The following is a 25,841-nucleotide window of genomic DNA, read 5'->3' as shown; positions in this document are numbered from 1 at the left end:
AGGGAGGGTGAGGCTGCCCCAATAGGAATTCAAAAACTAGTACAGCCGTCAGTTCTGGAGTAGTAATACACAGCGAGATGTGATCTATTATCCACTCCTCAGCGCAGCGGGGTCCCCGAATCTTTCTACTGTGTTGGCCTGGAGAGTTATGGCCACCGCCCCCGCTTCTCAAACAAAATCTCACTCCTCTCTTTGCGTATACTTAGCATGTAATTTTATGCAACGTGAAATTACTCAGCAGGGTTCTGAACCCAATAATGTGAATTTTTTTGGAGCGCTAGCCACTGCCTTGTTGTTTTTTAGCGCTCTAAATAAGGGGTGTTCAGCGTATGCCCTGGAACGCCATCTGATGGGTACCAACTCCCTGCATCAGATACTGTACGCTGCACACCTTCGCAGGAGGCTGCCGCCCGCAACTCAACAAGTCTTTCAGATTTGGAGACAGGCATTGCGTCGCATGGGATGGTGGGGCAGACTGACTGCTGAAACCCCGTTGTGGCAGAATGGACGACTTCCGGCTCTGGAGTCCCTTCAGGGAGTCAGGGGATGGGACAATATAGGGATCTCGAGGTTAGGGGACGTCATGTCGGGTACTACCGTTAAATCCTTTCAGGACCTTCAAACGGAATACATTATGCCCCGGTCCCAATTTTTCCAATATTTGCAGTTTCGTCACGCCATTACACCGAGCCTGGTGGGTCTGAACTCCCTCCCAGAGTTTAGCCCTGTGGAGGCCAAGGTCTTCATGGGAGACTTGGGTGGTCTTCATGGGAGACTTGGGTGAAAAAAAGAGATCACGTATTTATCAGACTCTCACCACACACTGCTCCTCGACATTGCAGAAGCTCAGGGAGTCATGGGAAAGGGATGTTGGAGCACTAGAGGAAGAGGATTGGCGGGAGGCCCCTAGAGGTGCAGCGATAGCGATGAGACGGAGACTGATTCAATTTAAATACCTCCACAGAATTTACTACACTAGGGAGAGGTTGTGGAAGGCGGGTCTCATTGCAAGCCCGAACTGTCTGAGATGTGGAGGGGAGGTGGGGACACTGCTTCACACGGTGTGTGGTTGCACCTCCTTGGCTAGATTCTGGTGTGGGGCTGTCTGGTCGAGGTTCTGGGGTGGGAACTCGCACGACTGGGTTTGCTACATGTGATGGAGGGGGTTGGGGGGGGGGGGGGGGGGAAACAGGTACAAGAAACACCTCTTGGTCCTGGGCTTGACCGTTGCAAGGGGGATATTGCGCAAGCTTGGAAGGATCCCCGATCTCCTTCGGTCTCTGTATGGAAAAAGGGGTTGGACCTTTGCATGGGACTGGAGCAGCCAATCTATGTGGCCTGAGGCTGCCCGCGTAAACATTATCGTATTTGTAAGAGGTGGGCAGTCTACAGGGGCTTGTGGCTGGAACCTCCGGTAGAGCATGAGGCTATGGTGGGGACTGTGTGCAGAACCAATACGTTGCTGGACCGAGATACCATGTGCTGACTACGGGAGACGGAGTTGTGGGACCAGGTGAAGTGCGGGGGTGGGGGGGGGGGGGGGGGGGGGGAATTCACAATTTTCAGTTTGATATAGTTGCCTAATAAAATGATGTAAGATTGCTATGACAATGATGCCTTGTACCGATTGGCGGCCTCCCCCGAAATGCGGGGTGTCGCATTATATGTGCAATCAAATAAAATTTGTTCTTTAAAAAAAAAATAAGGGGTGTTAGTATCAACACATTTAATGCGTTGGCATTGAAAACCTCTGCACGAAACTGGTTATAGTCCAATAATTTGTTACAACCAGGCTCTATTTTTAAAAAAACATATTAAAAAGGATTACTCCGCTTGTGTTCAAGAGATAGAGTCTCAGAGAGAGTAAACATCACACTAGTGCGGCACAATTGTTTTAAAAAAAAAAAGTTGAAATAAATCTCACCCGCACTCCACAGTTCTGGATAGTGTGACATTAACACGCAATGTGCCAGCAGGCAATGGAAGATCACTTCTCACTCGAGTTTTAAGAAACACTCTAGAAGTGCCCTTTAGAAATTGCACACCGAACAATCCAACATGTTAAAAAATATATTTAGTGGTTGCAGGCACTGACGTAAAGATGTCAGTACACTGAAGTGAACGCCGCGGTAGGAAATTTAAGCCAGGGTTGCAAACACCAACTTCGTTGGATGTTGCCCTAAAAAGTAGGCTGCCGGCACAGTCAACTGTTGGAGTCCATTCAAAGGCCCATAAGAAGGAAAGTGACATTGACCTGTTTACACAGTGATCATAGACCTAGCATCGGTATTAGGAAGGGGGACAGGAGTCTAAGCAATCAAAGAATTATCTTGCACCATCGTCAAACAATGTGTCACTTACGACTTATACTTTAGTTTCCAGTGTTGTAAAGACAGGCAGAATCTCACAAGGTGTCCTCTACGAGTTACCGTAAAGCAGTGATTACAAGGGCATGCACCAGTCGGGGTGTGCACAGCCCCATCTACTTGAAGAAACTGTTCACAACCTCTTTCCTTTAGTTGCCTTCCTGTGAAATGGATCCAAAAAAAGAAATCTGGTTTCAATTATCGCGCCAGTGTCTGAGCACGATAACTGAAACCACATGGCAGTGCGGGTAACCAACACCAATAGGCCATGGGCGGAGCAATGCGCCCGCCTTTGGCCAATTGCGTGCTGTCTTTGTTTCTAATGTCATGATTTGTTGTGGTTGAGTGTTCGGTCTCCACTGTGGCACTTCTTGATCCTACTCAGAAGTAAATCAGTGTGTTGCACAGGCCTAGCAAGTGAACTACAAAAAAAACCATGGTTGCACCGTGTTCAGTACCACAGTATGTATTTCCCAGAAAATCAGGTGTTATTTTGAATATCCATTTAGAGAACATGTTTGTCAAGCTATCTTTTTCAGATGTCAACTTGCAACAAGTTGACAAAGTAAAAATGTCTGAAGGAATAAACATATTGCTTACAAATCAAACACAATATGGGCCAGTGACCCTAGCAGGAACCAATGTTCCAGACTCTAGGACTCCTAAAGGTGACTAGGGTGTTGAATCATAATATCTACTTGTCCATGGGGCAAGAGGTTTCAAAAATCTTGTGCTGTAAAAATAAACAGCAACGTGTCCATTTGCTTGCCAAGCATTTAGGTGATAAATGATGGCAGTATTTCATTACATCAGAGCTACGAAAGTTTAAGCACGGCTCTAATTCCCACCTTTCCGCAAACTTACAGGAAGCAGTATAAACAGCTGTAAACTGATACATTTTGCAAAAATGTATACCTTTGAAAACGGGACCCACCATCATTAATGCAATCCAAGCGCACAGTCAACTGCATTTCCTTACAGTGATAGCACAATTAGTAAAGACTTATCGTTAATGAAACATATAAACAATTTGGACAACATTTACAAATACAAATCTTGCCAGAGTAGAAAACAATCCTCTTCCACAAATCCATACTGTGGTACTATAAACTTGCAGCCAAATGGTTTGTACTGCAAGTCATGTGATCTACTTGTTCTGTGGACTAAATAAACAAACTCGTTCTTGATGTCAAACAATACATCCTGGGGTCAGGCGATAGGGATTCTACATCCTGGAGGTCAGCATCCAAACGAACCAGGAGTGCATAAGTTGGAACGAATAAAGACAAATTACAACGTTCCAGCATTCCACTGTCTATGTAGGGTGAAATTTCAAGAACTCAGTACTATTAATTGCATGGTCGCACACACTCCATTTTTTCTAGAACTGGCGTCCTATTCACTCATCAAGAATGAACTAGAGAAATGCATGTGAAAATTGCCCACACCACAGCAGATATGTATGGTATTATTTTGACAAAAAGATTACGTTGAATTAATTAGTGAAGCTAGACTCTTTCGATGTACAGCAACCCTTGATTGGGAAAGAGCAGAAGGAGCCCTACTGAAATATTGTGGGAAGATACAAAGTGATTAGGTTTGCTTTTTGAAAGGTTAAGCTCTTGCAGAAGGCAAAAAGTGATAATCACCTCCTTTACATCCTGCACAGATTCTAGTTCATCAAGGTAAGAGCAATCATTCTAAAATAATTAAATACAGATTGTGTTTCTCTTGGATGAATAATCTGACCAAAAAAAAAAAATAGATAGTACATATTCCAAATATTCAGTGATTCTAACCATTTCGTTAAAAGCACACGCATGCTTCTAAGCTGTTTGCATGTTCGATCTTCATAGGTAATACCTAACTCCAGCCCCCTCACATCTAAGAACTGTGGCCACCATAAACAAACATTTCGTGGTTTGGAAATCGGAGCCATGACCTAGTAATGCACAACCTAATTAGTACATTTGTATAGGATAATATTCCAGTGGTGTATTTTGAGGGAATAGTTGAGGATGTGCCCCAAATAATTATTGCAGGTGGAGAACTCAATTTTACCCCATTACTCTATGCATTTACCCCCCAAAAAAAGTTTAATGGCATGTGACAAAGATGTGTATAATATCAGCCGAAGGAAGATTACAGCAAAAGTCTTGTTGGCAGATTCAGCTGAATAATCATAGGAGTATATAATTCTTGGAATGGTGGGTTTTAGTCCTAACATTTACAGCTTTCAACTGTCAAGGGAGGATTACCCCTACCTAATATTCGATTTCATTTTTCTCCTCCTTAGCGGACAGACTTTCAAAGGTCTTACCTATTAAGCACTCTTGGTTTTTACAGCCCCTTATTTGAATACAATCCATACTTTTTTTATGACCCTTTTTTATTTCAAACAAAGTTTAAGACCCCCAGCTGTCTATATTTGGCAATATAGATCAGTGAAATATGTTATTCCAAAAACATAAAGATATACTTTGGCACTGGCCAATCCTTACTTTCCCACATGGTTACAAGATTTGTGGCGTAAAGGTCCAAGTCAAGAGTACAACATGTTGGGCAGCTCTTTGAAGGGAACTGCCTAATAACTTTCTAGGAAATCCTAACTTAATAAGCAATATCTGACTTGGAATTTGTTTTAATGCATTCATGGGCAGAACTTAAGGCAACCTGAGGAGAATTTTATATTATCGACAATTCGGTTTATCAAATTGCTTTTTCTTCCTCGAGGGAAACGTCTGACTGGCTATGCCAATTGACAATTTATGCTTCAACAGGCTTGTCGTTTTGGTTAATAAATGGTTTAACAAGATTGACACATTTTAAAAGACATTGAAGGATCAAGTATAGAATCTTTTCTTAACAAGGAATTTTAATCATGACCTCAATTTGAAGTTTTTGCCATTTAATAAGTAGTTTTATGCTCCAAATTTTTCAGATTGAGAATAGCAATAACAAAAATAAAAAATGGCAGTTGTCAAAAACACAACCTCCTAAAATAAAAATAAACAAGCATTGGCATTGCCAATAGGTCTCGCCATTGGGACCTCATAAGTGTTTAGTTTTCCAGCACAATAGCCATGCAACAGTTGATATTGTTGCACCAAGGATAAACACTTAAAAGTTCCCAAAGGTGAGACCTATTGGCTATGCCAAAGCTTGTTCAGTGTATGATGTCTGTAACTGGCAGCTTTGTAATACAAATGAAAAATGTCACGAAACGCAAGGTCTGGAGACAACGACATGTGCGTTTGCAAAACCAATAAAAACATTCGAACAGTCATGTTACTGAGTATCTTGTGACGCCTCCAAAAGAGAACCATACGCCACTGTCTAGTGTCTTTTTTGCCTCAAATCAATGGAAAGGAAAACGATCCCCTGAGTGAGTAGAGAGGAGAACTGGACCTGGTACAAGAGTGAAACAAATGTAAGAAACAAATCCTGACACTTAAAAGGAATTACGAAGGAACTTGGAATAAGAACCAGGAGCACAGTGGTGTCTGGTGGCAGCTAACAAACAGTCCACCTATGTTTTCACCAGACCAGTCCATCAAATCGCAAATACAAGTGTCAGGAAAGGCGACGGATAGATTATCAGAAATGTTGGATAGGTACACAAAAAAAGAACACAAAAGCACAAGCCTCGCATTGAAAGTTTAAAAAATAAGCATTGGCCGTGCGAGTGACGCGGCCGTGAAAGTGACTCTGCAGCGAAAGTGATCGCAATGCACTTACTGACCAGTGACGGAGGAAAGACAGATGGCGGCTGTGCGCGTGTACCCGCAAGCTTGACGCCAGCAAAAGCATGTGGGTAGCACTTTTAAAACCCACTTACTATATGTCTCGCAGGGCAGCGCATGGCTGGCTCAGGCGAGACCTATAAAAATAATAAATCAGGTCTTTATAAACATAGATGCTATCTTCACTCACACACAGAGAATTGGTTACTATAAAGCAGATAACCACAAGGTAAGCACTTGAATGCCTGAATTCTTTAAAAAAAAAAAAAAACCTGAACAGGCACACCTTCAGGTTCTTTTAAAAACATTCAGGAAAACGGCAAAATTATTTGTGCTCCAAGAAACAGATGATATTCACAGAGTAGATTTGTAAAAAAATATGCTAGCCCTGATTTACCTTGGGTTTTAAAGCGAACTAAATCCCTTCTGCGGGTGCAAGAGGCAGATTCAGAGTCATGGAGACATGATGTATTCTACAGACGTTTATAGCAGAAGATTAAACATCTGTGCTGGGAGATGGTAGAAGTGACAACGGGGAAAGCTGCAAACACCCACAAAGTTTAAGTTTGTGTATTGACATATCGTAACTTTTTTCAAACCCAATCCCCACACCTACAGTTGGTAGTTACATATGCTTAATGGGTGTGAGCACTCCCAAATTATAAATGCGCAGAAACACAATTGTCCGCACTGCAACAATCTTCATGTATACGCGTAGGACTAGTGCATGAGATGCAGACTTCAGAGTTACATTTGAGCATTATCACAGCCCGTTAACAGTTAAAATAGACTAAAATCATAGAACAAAAAAAACATTTTTGACTGTCCCAAATAGGTTTGTGAATATTCTATTTAGGTACCTATTTACAGAGAAGATTTTAAGTTGGTTCTCCACAGCCGATGTGTCACAAGACTTGGCCTCACTGAACTGGCAAATAAATGGAGTAAGACTCAGGTCGACTGTTGAATTTGACTTTGTAATCACAATCTTCATAGCATTTGTGAAGCAGAAAAACAAAATGCCATTGTGTCAAGGATACTATGGGAAAATAATTCCCGTCAGAATGTTGGATAGAACATTTAGAGCATGGGTTTAAAGGGAAGGCCTGAACACTAGGTGGTATTAAAACTGAAGTTTCAAAAAGAAATCACTAATGCGATGGCAAAAATTGAAGCTACTAGAACGTCAGGCCCTTTGAATTTAAGTGCAAAAAAACAGCATTATGCTTTAAATATGCCAATTCCCACACCGTTCCTGCACAAGTGGAGGTCAGTAAAATTAGGAAGCGGAGAACAGCTCTGTGCTTAACATTAAGAATTCACTAGCTCCAAGCATATTTCACCCTGAACACTGTTGCTGATCTCCAACCTAAACACTACTGCTGACCTCCAATCCACTGCAAAATAGATTAGCTGGGCGAAAGATCCAACTGGCTGCATTCACTCAACTAAACCACATGTAGTAAACAAAGTGTTTGCCCTTATAAATACTTGGACAGCTAAAACAATTACATAATAATGCTATACCGATAAGATGCACCCCAGATCTGCTTGAATTCAACAAAGCACAGGTGAAAAATGTGTGTGGTGACTTCGATAAATACGAACATTAAAGTTTTGTTTTTGTTTTGTTTTTTTAACTATTCTCCAAAACAGCTGCCAACCTTAAACGACATAATTTATGCCACACTGCTCAGTCACAAAAGTGCCAGCACTTTGCTAGAGGAGAAGCACTAAGAACTTTAACACCCTCTCCACCTTAGAACAACATATAACTTGACATAAAAAAAAGAGAATTTTTTTTTTTTTTAACAGGACTTACTGTTTTTGGCTTTGAAACAAAACAGGTGAAAATACCCCCCCCCCCATCAAGAAAGCATCTCAGGCTGCAAACGTTGTTACAGGCAGACTCACCCAGCTCAGTTGGCTTTAAAAGTTCATCCACGACATCAAAGAAGGGCAGTTTCATCAGTCGTACTTCTGCTTTTGTCACTTTGGGAGGAACTCTTCCTAGTCCATTTAGATATTTGCCATACAGTACAGGATAATCCATATTGGGAGCAGTTCTGGGGGCAGAGCCACCGTGGTCGTAAGTAGGATGTATGGCTAGAGTTTCTGGGGATCTGTGCCCTACTGAAGGTGGTGGTGTAGTCTGTTGTGCTCCTTCAGAGCATTTCTTGGCATAGCGGGTCTCATAGAGTTCTTTTATTTTCTTGAAAACATCTGGACTGCAGTCAAACTGGACCAATTGTAAAGCACGAGTGACTAGTTCATGTTTCAATCCACTCTTGCTGCGACCAACAAAACCCAGTAATACCTGAAGGTCAGAGACCCGAAAGCTCATCACCATATTCTGAAAGAAAGGGGGTGGGGCACAAATCCATTAGGTCAGTAAATAAAACCCAACTGATTCTCACAAATGCTCAAATTTTACAAACTCCACTTCAAAAGTACATTTCATGTGCTTGGCATGAAACATCTGTCATGCACATCTGAAGCATTAACTATAAAATATGCACCAAAGAGAAGGATTCCCCTATACTACAGATAATGGCAGGTTCCGATCTTCGGTTAGTCTACATTCCTACAAACTAAGTAAATCACAACATTCAATCTCAGCATCATTTCACAAGCAGGCTATGTTACAACAAATTGGTCACATCCTTTGCAAGTCAAGGTATAAACAAATTACATTAAGAACTTGGAATTAAATCCCAGGCGAACCCACTTACACTCATCTACTTTAATTCCAGGCACTAGAACAAATGGGGCACCGGCATCAACACTTTGAAGAAAGAGGTAGGCACATCACATTAACTGGTCACCGTTTTAACAATGACAAAATGTTACAAACGGGAGCATTGACCTTCATTAGACTTTCCCTTCAATGAAAATTGCCTTCCTCGTCACTGAAAGGAACTAGTTATTACCTTTCTAGCAAATACATCTTTCGTACTGTATGGTTGTGGTAGTGAATACTGCTCACAAATGCAAAGCTCATTTCTCAATAAAATGGCTCTTCGGATATTTCTTTACCTATCTCACTATGTGAAGTATGTGTGATCTTAAAAAGGGGTACTGGAATAAAATGTCTATTTGTTTAAGTTGTAAACTCCTGAAACTTCTCAGGGCAATATAATATTAGCCAGCAACTTACTACTAGATCATCCATAGGTGGTAATGAACATCTACTGGTGATGGCAGGTGACTGGCAGCTCAAGATATGGTCTGCTGTATCAAAGGTCCCAGTTCCTAAACTTAGGTCATGAATTTACAGAGGATGATTTTGAAAGATACCATCTCATACATCAAAAAGTCAAGCTGTAGTTTTGATACTGATAAAAGGAAAGAATATATATGAGTCTGCACAAAGTAGCTTTCACTACAAATTCATCCATGTTTAAAAATGTGCCTGCTCTTCTCTTAAATCGGGATTCAAGAGGTGCTTGACTGCAGAAGTTGCTCGGAATTTTTTCATCTGACTATACGCAATAGTTGTCTCTTTTCAACTCAACGTATTGTACCACATATAGGCCCAATGAGGCTTCTACTAAGATCCAGGGGATTTAAAAAGAATCTGTGGACCATCATATTAAAAGGGTTGTTTTCATAACTATGAAATTAAGGACTGGAAAAGCCAATAGGTCGCCTTTTCGGCTACAGGGCTTTGTCAATTCCTTTTGCCATGATGTACAGCATCAGTAAATGTTTTTTTCTGATGTTGTGCAGCTTCCCAAAAAATATAGACAAAGACGCAATGATGTGAGAATGACCGCTGGAGTGCGCATCATGACAACACTGGTGGCGTTGTCAATATTGATGCACACATGGGCAGATACTTCATGTGGGGAGTGAACAACCCTAGGTGTGTGGTGAAGAAATGCTGGATGTCCCAGCAGTGCTGGGGTGTTTGGTCATATTCCTTTGCACTTTAGATCTGATCTTATCAATGAGCAAAATGTGATGCTAAAATGTTGCAGCGATTTGTCATGGACAGTTGTGTGCAGCAAGTCGAGAAGAAGTTTCATGGGCAAACTCTCAGCAGCCAGAAAAACTTAAATGAGGAAATTCTGGTCTACTTTTGGGTACGTTAGTGAATGCCATGACCTCTTTGTTGCACTACTGGCAGTCCCTGACGACGTCTGTGTCCATTTATTTTAAATTGTGTTAAACTTTGGAATTCATTTTAGATTCAGAGTATATTTTATTAAATATTGTTTCGTGTATGTAGTTAGCAGTGGTTTTCTTAACTGTACATGCCCCTGCAAGCTTTTCTGGCTGCATTATTTTTGCTTTATAATAAAGTAAACCAAGTTATGGGTGGGTCAACTGGACTCTGGGGTTCAGTCGAAGAGCCAGGTCTTGAGGTCCTACCTAAATTGAGGCAGGGACGGGGATTGCCTGAGATGTAGGAGTAGGATCTTCCTCTAGCCGAGGTCTTGCAGATCCGTGGAATGGTGGCCAGGGCCAGTTAAGCGAAGAAGACATGTCTGGAAATTGGAGGGGGGGGTCCTCGGTTAGAACCTTTCTGGGACAATATCAGAAGGTATCTATCTGAAAGAGATCTTAGGATGCAAAGTGAAGGTAAACTACTTTTGATATTTTTTGGGATAGACGGAATGCAGAAGAGCCTGGTAGCTCAAAGAGATTTGCTTATAATTTTGGTGCTACTAGCTAGATGGGTAATCTGTAGAAAATGGACACTAGCTGCACCGCCATTAGACCCAACGAACAGAATCAAGGCGGGTGAGCAAGCTAGAACAAGTTAGTGAAAAAAAAAAAAAGGGAGGAGAAAACTGTGGCTCCCCTTTGTATTGTGACATGGTACACTGACAAGTCCAATGATTACACCACTTCAATGTTGAAGCGGGGCTAGTCCGTATCACATGGTACATTATTCAGCACGACTTGAGACTCATCTCTTTAGGAGGAGTGTCTTCCCTTACGACGAGGTTCCCAGGGTTGGGCATCAACTGAGTGTGGAATGGGGACAACAAAAATGGGTGGTTTGGCAGGTGCAGTCAAAGTCTTTTCTACGTCCATGATAATGATCATTCTAGCAAGCTCCTGATCATATGACATGGACTACTGGTGCTCTTCAAAGGATGACTGCTGACATGAATAACTTTATTGTGTAGAAAAGAGCTGTAGGAGTCCACTTCAGCTTAAGGTGTCTGTTGTACGGGTTAACTAGAGCAGTTTTGGGCCTAGATCTGCACAGGAAGTAAGCAAAGCATTCATTAAGTGTCAGGTCTCAGCTGGACGTAAAAGCCAGTTTCAACATGTGGTTAAATTTGTGAGGGTAGCCGGGTGAGTTTGTAAAAAGCAAAGTGCCTCAGGTAATCCACGTGTACTATAGTTTTTCGTGCATTTGAGAGAACATTAAAAAAGGTATGTTTATAGTTCTGACATATTTTATACTTTGCTGCGGGATCGCTCTTGCAATTTGTTTTTGTGTTCATTACGTAAAGTAATTCATTGCTTTGAGCCACCAAAAACCATATCTGAAAATATGTTTCGTATTCTGTTATCCATAGAACCAACACAAATAACATGGAAATTAACATGTCAATGTAAGCATAAGAGGAAGTAGCAACCTTGTACTTTGCATGAATGATTTGCATATAAAAGTCTGATTTGTCCATCGTTTCACTTTTGGGCTTGGCAGACCAGATTATACAGCATGATTTTATAATGGCTTTACATAAACGGGTTTCGGCCCTGGAGGACACAGAGAGCAGTAAAAAATAAAAATGTAAATTAAAAATAACACAAAGGGAAACAAGCATTTGCAATGCAATAGGACTCACATTTACGCAAGACCTATTGCATTGGAAATGGGAGTGCTGGTGTGCGAGAAGGCACGAACGTGGCTGAGGGGGGACCGAGAAGTCACTGACTGCTGGAGGGTGGGGGGGCACAGAAGAAAATAGTGTTTGAGGATTGCCTGTGTCACAACCTTTTCCCCGATCTCTGACAAAATTCGCAAGACAATCCTACGTCACTGGCCAACCTTAAATGCAGGGCAACTGGCTTTTGAGAAACCCCTATTTGCCTTCAAGAAAAGCAGGAATATAAAAGATCACTTGGTACGAGCAGCCTTGCCTGCGCAACCCCAGACAGGCACAATTGAGTCTAGCTGGGGGCTGCCACCAATGAGGGGACATGTGAAATGTGGGAATTGTATTGTTTGTAATTTGACACTTGAGGGGTGCACTTTTAGTCACAATAACATCACAGTTGATTTAAAAGACTTCACAAATTGTAATAGTCACAATTTGATTTATGCGATTCTTTGTCCATGCCCGCAAATGTATGTGGGCCAAACGACCCAAAAGATAAGGACCAGAATAAGTCAGCATCGAAGCCGCATTAGGTGTGGCACTGCAAATGCACCCCTTGTTGAACACTATGCCAGCATGAAGCATACAGCGGATGACCTCCAATGGACAGTCCTGAAAACAGTCAAACTACCACAGAGAGGCGGCAACCTACAGCAGTTGTTAAACCGAGAAGAGTTGAAATCCATCATTCAATTCAATACCATCAGGACTGGGCTCAATCGAAGTGAGGACTGGACTACGCTACTCTGATTGAACCATTAACAAGGAATTCATGAGTTAACCCAGTAATGACAAAAAAAACCCTCGGGTTAACATTGAACATTGATACTCCAGGACACCATGACGAACTTTAAATTTAAAGATAATTATGCTTTCTGTGAAGTAAATCTACTGACTAATTGTGTGGTATCATGTTGTTCCGTTTTTAAATTTCACTTTGGCACTATCACTTGGTTTTCACTAGCACACCTGGCTCTTTTTTAGCTATTACAAAATGGCCCCCGTATTAGACAGCACTTCCCTTAAGTTTGAGCAACCTCGTCTAAGGTCATGTGACCCGCGTGTCTTGCTATGAACTTGGCGCGCTCTTGCAGTCCACTGACTTGCATCCGGCACCGACCGAGGAGCAACGTGAAGACGAGTCCTCATCAGGACTGAGTAAGTACTTGCTGAGATATGACCCGCGATGCTTTGATGTTACCCGCCCGCTGGCCGATATTGTTGTACTCCCTTTTTTTGCAGCGTCCAAATCCCCATTGATGGGATCCCAGCTGTATGGTTAATGATACCTACACGCAATTTTATTTTACTTTAGCCAAAATATACTCCGGCTAATTTCCAACCTGAGGTAAGCTTCACCGCCGCTGCCAACAGCACTTGCCCCGTAGCACGCTATCAAACGCGTGTCTCGTCCTCACTAAATGCGCCTTTCTGGTTTCAGCGCCACTGCCGCGTATAGAAACGACCGACACGGTGAAAGTATCCTGACTCACCGTTTGCGTCGGGTCCTTCGAAGATACCGCCTTGTTTCATTTCTCCTCTTGGTACGTTATTGGCGGCCAGCCTTATTATCCATATAGTGAGGTTGTGCTACTTTTGTCCTGTTTGTGAATACGTGGACCCTCCCATTTTGATTGTTGTCAATAAGCAGGCTGTTTCTGAGGTGATCAAACGGCCCACCACACTCGCAACTTAGGCCATCCTTGACTTCACTCCGCACCACTGTTCTATCAATGACAATTCTTAGTCACAATCCCTACTCCAAGAGTACACGATCACGCCATTTTACGCACATCACTGCGATTCCGAGGAACTTGTGAATGTTGTAAGTTTCATTATTGTTTCAAGAAGTCACATTCACCATGCACTTGGCCTTACACTGCGATTTCGAAACATCTGTGGCATGTGTCTGCAAACTACTCTGGTTTTTTTAAAAAATATCTTTTCTTTTTTAAAAAATATCTTTTCTTTTTCATTTCTCCTGAACAGGCTTCTTTTACAATCAGGCATGTTTTGTTCATTATAAATGTCCTGATGATGATCCCATGTATCTTTTCGAGCAATAGGGATCGAAACGTCGACACCCATGAGTGGGTTTATGGTTATGAACATTGACCAATAAGATTGTTTATGTTCCACTCCAGGAGATACTGTGATTGATCTTTTACTTGAATACAGTACCCTGTCTTTGCTCTCGCTCTTTGCCTGATAGACACCCCTTTCACCCTTATGCTATCTTTCTGTTTCCCTCTTTTCATGTACGACACAGGCTTGTGTCTTGTGATTACGAATTGATTACTGAATTGAACATTGTTTCTTTATAAAATAAAATCCTTTCCCGGCTGGGTTTGGAAATTTTATAAACGTGTATAGTTTTCCATTGTGTTTCTATACAACATTTTTGTGTTGATTTCGAAATGAGCTAAGAACCGTTTTGTTCACTATAACGTTGTTATACCCATGGTGCTTAGCTATCTGTTGGGTCTCCCTTGTTACTTAAAAAACGCTGGAGGGTGGGGGGGCACAGAAGAAAATAGTGTTTGAGGTAAAGGGGCCAGTAGCCATGGAAGGATCCTAATGCCAACATGGTCGTCATGAGGAGGGTCTAACAAGCCTAAAACAAATCGGAAGGCATCCTTTAGCACCTAAACCAATGAAAAAGATGGGCGGAGCTTCCACGCCATACTGAATACTGCATGCCTCGCAAAGCGAGCAGCCATGCGCGCTACCGCTATAGGCTCGACCTAAAAACTAAGGGCCATATGTATGAACACATTTTCCCAAACACAGAATGGGGAAAACCCTTGGATACATCTGGCCCAAAATCTCGAATGGAAGCTGTGCATCTTTGCTTTGACTTCTTGCAGTACATCTTTATTACACCACAACAAGGTAAAAGGTACATGTTGGATGAATAGTAAAACGTACAAGCAGCCTTTTGCCCAAAATAAACAAGACTGAGGCTCTTTCCAACTTGCCTTGCCTTTGTTGCTGTGGATGTGACTTCTGCATCGTGATCTCAGCTGAGCTGATTGCACCACTTCCCCGGGATGAAGAGCAAATGGTGTACTCCTAGCTCACTCTGTATACAGTAAGAAGGATATGGAGCCGGCACATGAAGTATCCTGGCAGCTTTCTCAGGGCAGATGTACCGTACCAAATTAAGAAGTTGTGTGGAGAATTAGAAGCAGTGGGTGTCAGGAGACCGACTCTGATGTGCGTCATCACTGTAAACCAGCTTGGTGAGAGCAAAACAGTCTGGAGTGGAGGGGGATGCCGGAGTTGTAAGAGAAAAAAATACACAATTGCAAGAACACACTTGTGCTCTAATCGAGTCATGGAACAAAAAAGTTGTTTCCTAAAGTGAGCAGTGGAAGGACAAGTCAATTGGTAATGCTCAAGGGTGGTACAGAACGTTTTTACACACAATTGTTTTCCTGTATGCACCTGGCCTGGAGAGTTTTACCTTTGCCCTTCAACAACAATCTTTACCTGTTCAGGGCTGAAAACTCGTTCCAATACGGTCTAAAATCACCCCTAGGAAATGACGAGCAGATGAGGACAAGAGAAGATTTCCCTTTCACTAACAACCTCAGGCTGCAAAATGTATGAAGACTGGAATGCAGGGCCTTGATCATTCCCTTATTTTAGCACAGCCAGTTGTTGACACAGGAGATTTGTGGCCCCTGCAGAAAAAAGTAACCATGGGACCTTTGTGAAACTTTCTGGGGCATAAATCAATCGGAAGAGTAGATTTCATTATCTGGGGTCCACAGAACATTGTGACCTTTCAAAGACACATTTGCTGCTAGAATGTGCCTTTCTAGTTGTACCAGGAGGCCTCTATAGAGGCTAGAGTGTACGACCCTGGTTGAGTAGGGTCGAGGAGCTTTGTGTTCAAAATGAAGGGATACCATTTGTGAATGCGGGCCAAAAATACATACCAAACTCATCAACTAGCAGGAATGTAGTGGTTAATGGGAGTTGTGGGAATAAGAGCAAGAACTGGGACGCAGATTGAACGGATGCCATGAAATCAGTGTCATCTTGCATTATCTCAATAGATGGACAGACCTCCTTCCTCTTTGTCTGGAAGCTGCAATTCTGAATGGTGTACTACTTGGATGGTGCCATGGGCCAAGACAGCGATTAAAAGGGCTGGTGACAGTAAGGATGCTGCTGCTGAAGGATACAGTTGTAAGCAACCAGCAGAAAAGCAAAAGGCAACTTCCACAGCTGCAAAGCTACAGGCTCCCAGCGTGCTCCAGGTTTTATTTTAAATTATGTAATGTATCATCCACGTGATAGCAAACAGGATGTTGTCATCGTAAGACATGGCCTGAACACTGTTCGGCACCTCTAGTCTATCTAGGTGTATTTGAGCCTATTAGCTGACAGAATCTGTGAGGACCACATCCAAAGCTGAATGGATGACTGATTACTACAAACGTTCTTCCTCTTTCCGGATGGCTTTTGCTTCTTAGCTCATGTACTCGGGGATTAAAATCAAGGTAAGAGGCGATGTCTGCCCATATTTGGGGACCACACCATCCTATGAAGGACAAACAGCTTGCAGTCTTGATCAGCCACCACAGTATAGATACATACTTTTTAGGTCTCGTCCTTTTCCATTGCGAAGCAATGGGAAATGGGGGAGAATTCAAGTGCTCCATCGGATAGTCAAACCACCGCTTTTTTCCGTGGCGTTTTCTTCGAGTGCACGTACAGGCACGCGCATTTGGCCCATACACTTTCATGGCCTTCTGTTCCTGTTCCTAATGGCCCTCCCCCCTCCCCCAGCACAGAGCGCGCATCGCGGCCGCACAGCACATCAAAGGGCTTCTCCCAGTGTGTGCTGTGCGGCTTCTCCTCCCCTAATTATGTGGCCGGCCGTACTTGTGTTTCCTGGCCGTTTCCCGGCCGATCAACTTGTATCAGTTTGCTTACATTACCATGGTTTAAGGCACACATAATTTTCTGTATCATGCCTTGCACTCCCTACCTTCTCGGGACATTCTTTGCACTTGTAATCATAGCAAACAAGGCAACTTTCGGATCAGCTACGGTCAGACAGCTATCTTGTTCGCTGTCCTTGTTTTCAACGTTTTATGTTCTCTTCCTAAGCCTTACATCAGTGACGGCCCTTCGCTAGCCTTGCACACCAAAGCCTGTGATGTCACTTATATCACAGTTGCTTGAACTAGATTACCTACCCATGCCACCTGAATTTGGCACACATTTCATATTCTCTTGCTGCACATCTCATGCCGTATCGTTATTTTTACTCCTCAATTTCCACACCTGGCATTAGTTTCTTTTCATGCCTTGCACCATTTTGTCATGCTTTACTCTACTCATGCCTTGCAAGCCCAGAACCTATTATCTTCCCTACCCAATCTTTCCACCTGATATCTTCACATGCCATATACCTGTATTCTCCTCCTATGCATATGCACCCGTTATCGTCTCTCACATCAGGAAGGTTTTGTTTCCCATGCCTGCTCCTTGCATCACTCATGCTCTGCACCTGAAATGTCACATCAAAGGCTCTGTGCCACTTTCACCCACACAGCAACACTTAGACACACAACGCCACTCACACCCACGCAAGCCCACTATCATCCACGCAACACCACACTCACCCACGCAACACCACACTCACCCACGCAACACCACACTCACCCACGCAACACCACACTCACCCACGCAACACCACACTCACCCACGCAACACCACACTCACCCACGCAACACCACACTCACCCACGCAACACCACACTCACCCACGCAACGCCACTCACCCACGCAACCCCGCCACGCCACTCACCCACGCAACCCCGCCACGCCACTCACCCACGCAACCCCGCCACGCCACTCACCCACGCAACCCCGCCACGCCACTCACCCACGCAACCCCGCCACGCCACTCACCCACGCAACCCCGCCACGCCACTCACCCACGCAACCCCGCCACGCCACTCACCCACGCAACCCCGCCACGCCGCAACGCCACTCAGCCACGCCGCAACGCCACTCAGCCACGCAACGCCACTCAGCCACGCAACGCCACTCAGCCACGCAACGCCACTCAGCCACGCAACGCCACTCAGCCACGCAACGCCACTCAGCCACGCAACGCCACTCAGCCACGCAACGCCACTCAGCCACGCAACGCCACTCAGCCACGCAACGCCACTCAGCCACGCAACGCCACTCAGCCACGCAACGCCACTCAGCCACGCAACGCCACTCAGCCACGCAACGCCACTCAGCCACGCAACGCCACTCAGCCACGCAACGCCACTCACACACGCAACGCCACTCACACACACAACGCCACTCACACACGCAACGCCACACGCAACGCCACTCACACACGCAACGCCACTCTCACACGGGTGCAGATTGTGGGTGCAGATTCAGAGAAAACTCAGCACCACCACCACCATTGCAATGCAATAGGTCTCGTTTTAACGCAAATTTAAGCTATAGGCCTTGTAAATGGCAAAGCCTTTTATTTATGTTCCAAAAACCAGAACGCAAAAATAAAGGTCATAATCATTTACAATGCTAATAGTTCAGACTCGCGTTATTGCGAGACCTATTGCATTTTCAATGCTTGTTGAATTTGCACATCATCATGGCCTCCAGATTTTGGCAATAGTACATGGCAACATGGGATTACAAAGCACCACTGTGCTGCCTTCAAGACAGAGCCAGCGGTTGGCTGTCCTCTGACATAGGAGAGGGATGTTGCATTTCTAGTCCATGCCTACAGTTAGGGTGAATGATGGGAGATGTAGTCTTTTTCTTTGTCTCCTACCTGATGTGGTTGAAGTGTATTGCTCTCACTGTCTCCCCACAAGGATCTCTAAAGTTGTAAACTAGCCAGTCTCCTTTGAGGTGACCTACAATTCAAATCTTTTGACTAATCTCGCTAACACAGATGACCTCTGTCCTCTGTCCTCTGTCCCTCTGGGCCGGTCACCCCCACGCACCTCGCACACTCCTCGTGAGTGCGACCAGGCTGCCCCTTGTTCCTTCTAGTGCCGCCGCTGCCCGCAGCCGGGACCCTGCCAGCTGTGACCCGCGGATTGCTGCCCTTGCCCCGCCTGCGCCGCGCTGTTATCGCGTTCCATCTGTCTCTCCTTTGTGCTTCGGCTCCTGGTAAGGTTGTATCCCCCAGTGTACTGTTAGCCCCCTGTTTTATTTTCTGTATCCCCGTTCTGGTTAGTATTGTAGTTTTGTCAGCCCCCTGTTTTATTTTTGTATCCCCGTTCTGTTTAGTATTGTAATATTGTTCCCCTGTGTTTTCGGCGCCCCCTGCCCCTGCCGCGCTTCCCGCCACCTCCCCACTCCCCGCCCCTCACCTCGGCAGCCCTCCCCTTTCGCCGCCCCGCTCCCCGCCTCCCAGCTGCCCCTCCCTCCCACTGGACCATATAGGACTAGGTGGGCGAGGCGGCGAGCAGTGACCTCTGTCCCTCTGGGCCGGTCACCCCCACGCACCTCGCACACTCCTCGTGAGTGCGACCAGGCTGCCCCATGTTCCTTCTAGTGCCGCCGCTGCCCGCAGCCGGGACCCTGCCAGCTGTGACCCTGTGACCCGCTGATTGCTGCCCTTGCCCCGCCTGCGCCGCGCTGTTATCGCGTTCCATCTGTCTCTCCTTTGTGCTTCGGCTCCTGGTAAGGTTGTATCCCCCAGTGTACTGTTAGCCCCCTGTTTTATTTTCTGTATCCCCGTTCTGGTTAGTATTGTAGTTTTGTCAGCCCCCTGTTTTATTTTTGTATCCCCGTTCTGTTTAGTATTGTAATATTGTTCCCCTGTGTTTTCGGCGCCCCCGCCCCCTGCCGCGCTTCCCGCCACCTCCCCGCTCCTCACCTCGGCAGCCCTCCCCATTCGCCGCCCCGCTCCCCGCCTCCCAGCTGCCCCTCCCTCCCACTGGACCATATAGGACGAGGTGGGCGAGGCGGTGAGCAGTGACCTCTGTCCCTCTGGGCCGGTCACCCCCACGCACCTCGCACACTCCTCGTGAGTGCGACCAGGCTGCCCCTTGTTCCTTCTAGTGCCGCCGCTGCCCGCAGCCGGGACCCTGCCAGCTGTGACCCGCTGATTGCTGCCCTTGCCCCGCCTGCGCCGCGCATCGCGTTCCATCTGTCTCTCCTTTGTGCTTCGGCTCCTGGTAAGGTTGTATCCCCCAGTGTACTGCTATCCCCCTGTTTTATTTTCTGTATCCCCGTTCTGTTTAGTATTGTAATATTGTTCCCCTGCCCGGCCCCTGCCGCGCTTCCCGCCACCTCCCCGATCCCCGCCCCTCACCTCGGCATCCCTCCCCATTCGCCGCCCCGCTCCCCGCCTCCCAGCTGCCCCTCCCTCGCTCCACCCCTCCCTCGCTCCGCCCCCCCCACTCTCCACATATGGCAGAGTGGCCTACGCGCAGCGGGCGCGCCGATTGTGCTCCGAAGGTAAGCCCGTCTGCGCCCGTCCGCGCCTGGACCGCGCCCAGCGCCAGGACCCCTGGCCCCCACAGCCGGAAGCCGACCCGCCGGACCTACAACGCCACCGAACTCAACGCACTCAACACCGGCCGATCCCCGGGGTGCTACTGAGCAACACGAAGACGCTCCCACGGACCCTTCAGCTGCCACTCCTGCAAGTTCACCTGCAACCGGACCCACGCCACACCAGCACCCACCAAGCCGACCAGCAGCAGCACCCACCTGAAGTGCATCCTGCTCAACACCCGCTCCGTCCACAGACACGCCGTCGAGCTCTGGAACCTGATCGACACCACAGCCCCGGACGTCGCCTTCCTCACGGAAACCTGGATGAACGCCTCCTCAGCGCCCGACATCGCCATCGCCATCCCAGACGGCTACAAGATCATCCGGAGTGACCGCGTCAACTAGACCGGAGGAGGCATCGCCATTATCCACAGGAACACCATCCGCATCACGACCAACACCGCCGACACCCTCGCACCCGCTGAACACCTGCACTTACAGATCCACGTCAACCCCAAGACCACCCTCAGAGGCACCCTCATCTACAGACCCCCGGGACCACGCACACAATTCAGCGAAGACATCGCCGACTTCATCAGCTCACACGCCCTCCCCTCTGCCGACTACATCCTCCTCGGGGACCTCAACTTCCACCTGGAGAACAACAACGATCGCAACACCACCACCCTGCTGGACAACCTCGGACTCAAGCAACTGGTGACCACCCCCACCCACTACGCCGGACACACACTCGACCCGGTCTTCTCCTCCAACAAGGACATCGCCTTCAGCCACGCCACGGGACTCCACTGGACGGACCACAGCTGCATCCACTTCAGCTTCAGAAGGACCACGCTCCACCATCACCAGCAACAGGTTCCCCGCAGAAGCTGGAACAAGATCACGGCAGACCAGCTCGCCACTTCCCTGAGCAAGAACCCTCCCACCAGCACAACGAACCCCAGCCAAGCAGCCATCAACCTCAAGAAATGGATCAGCGACTGCGCAGACGACCTGGCCCCTCTGAAGACCCCACCGAGCAGACCCGGCAGCAAGAAAGCCCCATGGTTTAACGACGAACTCAAGAGCTCCAAGAAGAACTGCAGAGCACTCGAGAAAACCTGGCGCAGAGACCCAACACCGGACAACATGACCGCCCTCAAGCTCGCCACCTGAAAACACCACCAACGGATCCACGCCACCAAGAAAACCGCATTCAAGGAACGACTGGACAACAACGCACACAACAGCAAGGAACTCTTCAACATCGTGAAAGAGCTCTCCAACCCCAACGCCGGAAACAACGACATCACCCCTTCGCAAGACCTCTGCAACTCCGTCGCCTCCTACTTCCACAACAAGATCGCGGACATACACAACAGCTTCAGCACTCAACCGACGCACGCCACGACCGAACCACCGCCCCCCACCACCACCCTCCGCGCCTGGACCCCGATCAGCACCGAAGACACCATCCGCACAATGAACTCCATCCACTCCGGATCTCCAACAGACCCCTGCCCTCACCACGTCTTCAACAAAGCTGACGCTGTCATCGCACCCCACCTGCGGGACATCATCAACACCTCCTTCGACATCGCCACCTTCCCGGAAAGCTGGAAGCACGCCGAACTCAGCGCTCTTCTCAAGAAACCATAAGCCGACCCCACCGACCTCAAGAACTACCGCCCCATCTCGCTGCTCCCGTTTCCGTCAAAAGTCATCGAGAAAACCGTCAACAAGCAACTGGCCGCCTTCCTCGAGACGAACGGTTCCCTCGACCTCTCGCAGTCTGGCTTCCGGGCCAACCACAGCACCGAGAACGCCCTGAACGCAGCTACCGATGACATCCGAGCCCTGCTCGACAACGGAGAAACAGCGGCCCTCATCCTCCTGGACCTCTCCGCGGCCTTCGACACTGTCTGCCACCGTACCCTTGTACAGCGCCTCAGCAACGTCGTAATCCAGGAGAAGGCACTGGAGTGGATCATCTCCTTCCTCACCGGAAGGACACAGAGAGTCCGCCTCCCCCCGTTCAGATCGGAGGCCACCGAAGTCATCTGCGGCGTTCCTCAAGGCTCCTCGCTCAGCCCAACACTCTTCAACGTCTACATGAGCCCCCTCGCAGCCATCGCACGCCAGCACAACCTCAACATCATCTCCTACGCCGACGACACCCAGCTGATCCTCTCCCTCACCAACGACCCCGCCACCGCCAGAGCCAACCTGCACGAAGGGATGACAGACGTAGCCAAATGGATGTCGAACAGCCGCCTGAGACTGAACTCGGACAAGACGGAAGTCCTCATCCTGGGATCCTCACCCTCCGCCTGGGATGACTCCTGGTGGCCCCCCACCCTGGGCAGCGCACCCAAACCAACAGACCACGCACGCAACCTGGGCTTCTTCCTGGACTCCTCCCTCTCCATGACCAGACAAGTCAACGCCGTCTCCTCATCGTGCTTCAACATCCTGCGCATGCTACGTAAGATCTTCCGATGGATCCCCACCGAGACCAGGAAGACGGTCACGCAGGCCCTCGTCACCAGCCTTCTGGACTACGGCAACTCCCTCTACGCCGGAACCACCGCCAAACTCCAGAAGAGACTCCAGCGGATCCAGAACACCTCAGCACGACTCATCCTGGACATCCCCCGCCGCAGCCACATCTCCGGACACCTGAGAGACCTGCACTGGCTCCCGGTCAACAAGAGAATCACCTTCCGGCTCCTCACCCACGCACACAAAGCCCTACACAACCAAGGTCCAGGATACCTCAACAGCCGCCTCAACTTCTACGCTCCCAAACGCCAGCTTCGATCGACCAGCCACGCCCTCGCCACCGTCCCCCGCATCCGAAGAGCCACCACAGGAGGAAGGTCCTCCTTCTACCTGGCCGCCAAGACTTGGAACTCCCTCCCAACCCACCTCCGCCTGACCCAAGACCACCTTGCCTTCAGGAAGCAGCTCAAGACCTGGCTGTTCGAGCAGTAGCGGACCCCCTCCCCCCCCAGCGCCTTGAGACCCTCCGGGTGAGTAGTGCGCTATATAAATGCCTTGATTGATTGATTGACTGTGGGGGTGGAGAGAGGGTACTGAACCAGATGCCAATGGGCCAGTTATCCTATCCTCCCTGTTAGGTGCTCCTCTGGTACTTTTTCCTCAGTGAAGTCTTACTCTGTGATACTGGCCACGGTTTGTGAGGCACTTGCCCGACAATGGCAAAGATTGCTTGGACGGAACTGGTAAGATGTTGTGGGGGAAAAAAAAGACACTGGTGGAGGTGGCAGTGAGATGTTTGGGGATTTGGTGCAAAAGTTCAGCATTATTTGTTAGAAGTCTCTGATGCAAAGTCTGAGGCACAATGGGGGCACCTGACAGCGAGGACTGTACTGTCATTAGCTAGCCTGTAATTATTGTGTGTACCAACTTATTGCTCCTCTGCAAAGTATTTACCCGAGACTACTCGTACCTTGAAAAGTATATTTTTATAACTGTTGGTTCTAAAAATAAAGAAACTATATCTGAGGATAAGACAACATTTGACCTGGAGTTCAGTTCTTGAGTGTGTGAAACCTTTTGCAGACTGAGTGTGTACAACAAATGCTTTACACTGTCCTCTGGTACTGCCTTACTGCTCGACCAAGCTATCACTTTGGAGTGTAAGGTCGGTCCTGACTTTAACCTCGGTTATACCGTTGGGGTTTGTGGACTCTAGTATACACACTGTACTACCTTATTGTCCAGTATATATATATATATATATATATATATATATATATATATATATATATATATATATATATATATATATATATATATATATATATATATATATATATATATATATATATATATATATAGCCACTTTCTCACAGCCAGCCCATATCTGTGGTTCAAACTTAAACAAGTCGCACAGTATTCGATCAGGCCCAGGAGCTTTTGCTGACTTAAGTCTATTACAGCAGAAAGGGTGTCTTCTAGACTGAAGAAAAATGCCTCAGTAGTCTTCCAGTGGGTTCAACTTAATCAAACTTTACTGAAGCCTCCAGATTCCATGCGAGGAGGTTGGGCATTAAAGATTTCATTAGCATAGAATACAGCAAACTGTTCCACCCACTTCTCTGGCTCAATAGGATAGTGAGTGGGTATTCATTTTATCTAGGTCCCCGTGTGAAATTATGTGTCCCATGGATTTGCTATAATTTATTTTAATGGCCTGTAGCAGATCCTACCAGTTCCTTTCCTCCCAGTCGTGCTTGGCTTTAGCTAGTGCCGTTTTTATACTAAATCGAGCTTCAAGAATGCCTACATGTTTACGGCCTTTGGCAGCCCCTTTCAGCATTTCATTGGTCGATTTGCAATCTGCATTTTACCATTTAGAATACCTCACATGGCTGGACTGTGTGTGAACGTTTTTTTTTTTTTTATTTATTTTTTTATTATAAAAGATGCATTGCAATTTATTAAAAAGTGGTTGGTGGGTGTTTAAGAGTGGGACTACAAAGACAGAAGTTTCTTCATAGTCAGCCAGGAAAAGCACATACCACTGACATCTCTGCTTTCAGCTTTTGATTTGACATTACTCTAGGCCAGGAGAATCTCCTGTAGTTGTTGGCTGAAATAGGCTCTGTGAACAGAGTATGGCAAGCAGCGGAGTTTCTTCTGAAGACACCCCAGTTAAGGATGTAACCACTATCAATGTGAGTCACGACCTTCATATCTTTAGGTAGTGGCCAGAGCCTTACATCAGGAAAAACAAGCATTGAAAAAGCAATAGGTCTCACCTTTGATTAAGTTAAAGCCAGTTGCTTTGCTAATGGTATTGTATAGCAAAGCAAATGGCTTTAACTTCATAAAAGGTGATACCTATTGCATTTTCAATGCTTGTTATGGTCTGGATTGACAGCGCAGCTGTCACCAGATAATTATGTTTAAGTTTTACTAGAGAGGTGCTTTGGCTATACCCACATGTTGGGAGACAGGAGTACATGTTTTGATTGGGCAAGTCATGTGCTTCCCAAAAGAAAGTTATTGCCCTCCACGCAGCTGGAAACAATGTGTTTATTTGTTCAGCGGCTTGATCTTTTAGGGGCACAAACATGACAATGAATTGCTATTAAAGTGTCTTAGATAACCCAGTAACTTATGTTGTTTTTCACTGGCATAAGCACAGATGGGAGGAGGAAGGTCATTAACCTACATGGATTTTTAAGTTTGGCTTGATAGTGCAACTGTCACCTGACCTTTTAATTTACACCAATATTATTCTACAGTTCTATGCTTCCACCCAAATACACTTGCATTACCATTCTATTTATTTGTAATGCTTTACTTAACTATGCCTCGTTCGTTTAAAGCCAAACCTATTGGCATGGTCACGTCTTG

General features: G+C 46.4%; 1 protein-coding gene across 3 annotated transcripts in view; it reads right to left on the bottom strand.

The window, feature by feature from the left end:
* Positions 1-25,841, bottom strand: part of PIAS4 (protein inhibitor of activated STAT 4) — a 155,070-nt gene that overhangs the window by 122,883 nt on the left and 6,346 nt on the right. For all 3 annotated transcript variants that reach the window (XM_078670093.1, XM_078670096.1, XM_078670095.1), the window contains exon 2: positions 8,024-8,462. In XM_078670093.1, coding sequence (XP_078526219.1) covers positions 8,024-8,462 — 439 coding nt within the window. The remainder of the gene's footprint in view (positions 1-8,023; positions 8,463-25,841) is intronic.

The sequence above is a fragment of the Lissotriton helveticus genome, chromosome 12 (genome assembly GCF_964261635.1).
Source record: "Lissotriton helveticus chromosome 12, aLisHel1.1, whole genome shotgun sequence".
Lineage (NCBI taxonomy): Eukaryota > Metazoa > Chordata > Amphibia > Caudata > Salamandridae > Lissotriton > Lissotriton helveticus.
This window is presented reverse-complemented; position numbering and strand designations above follow the sequence as displayed.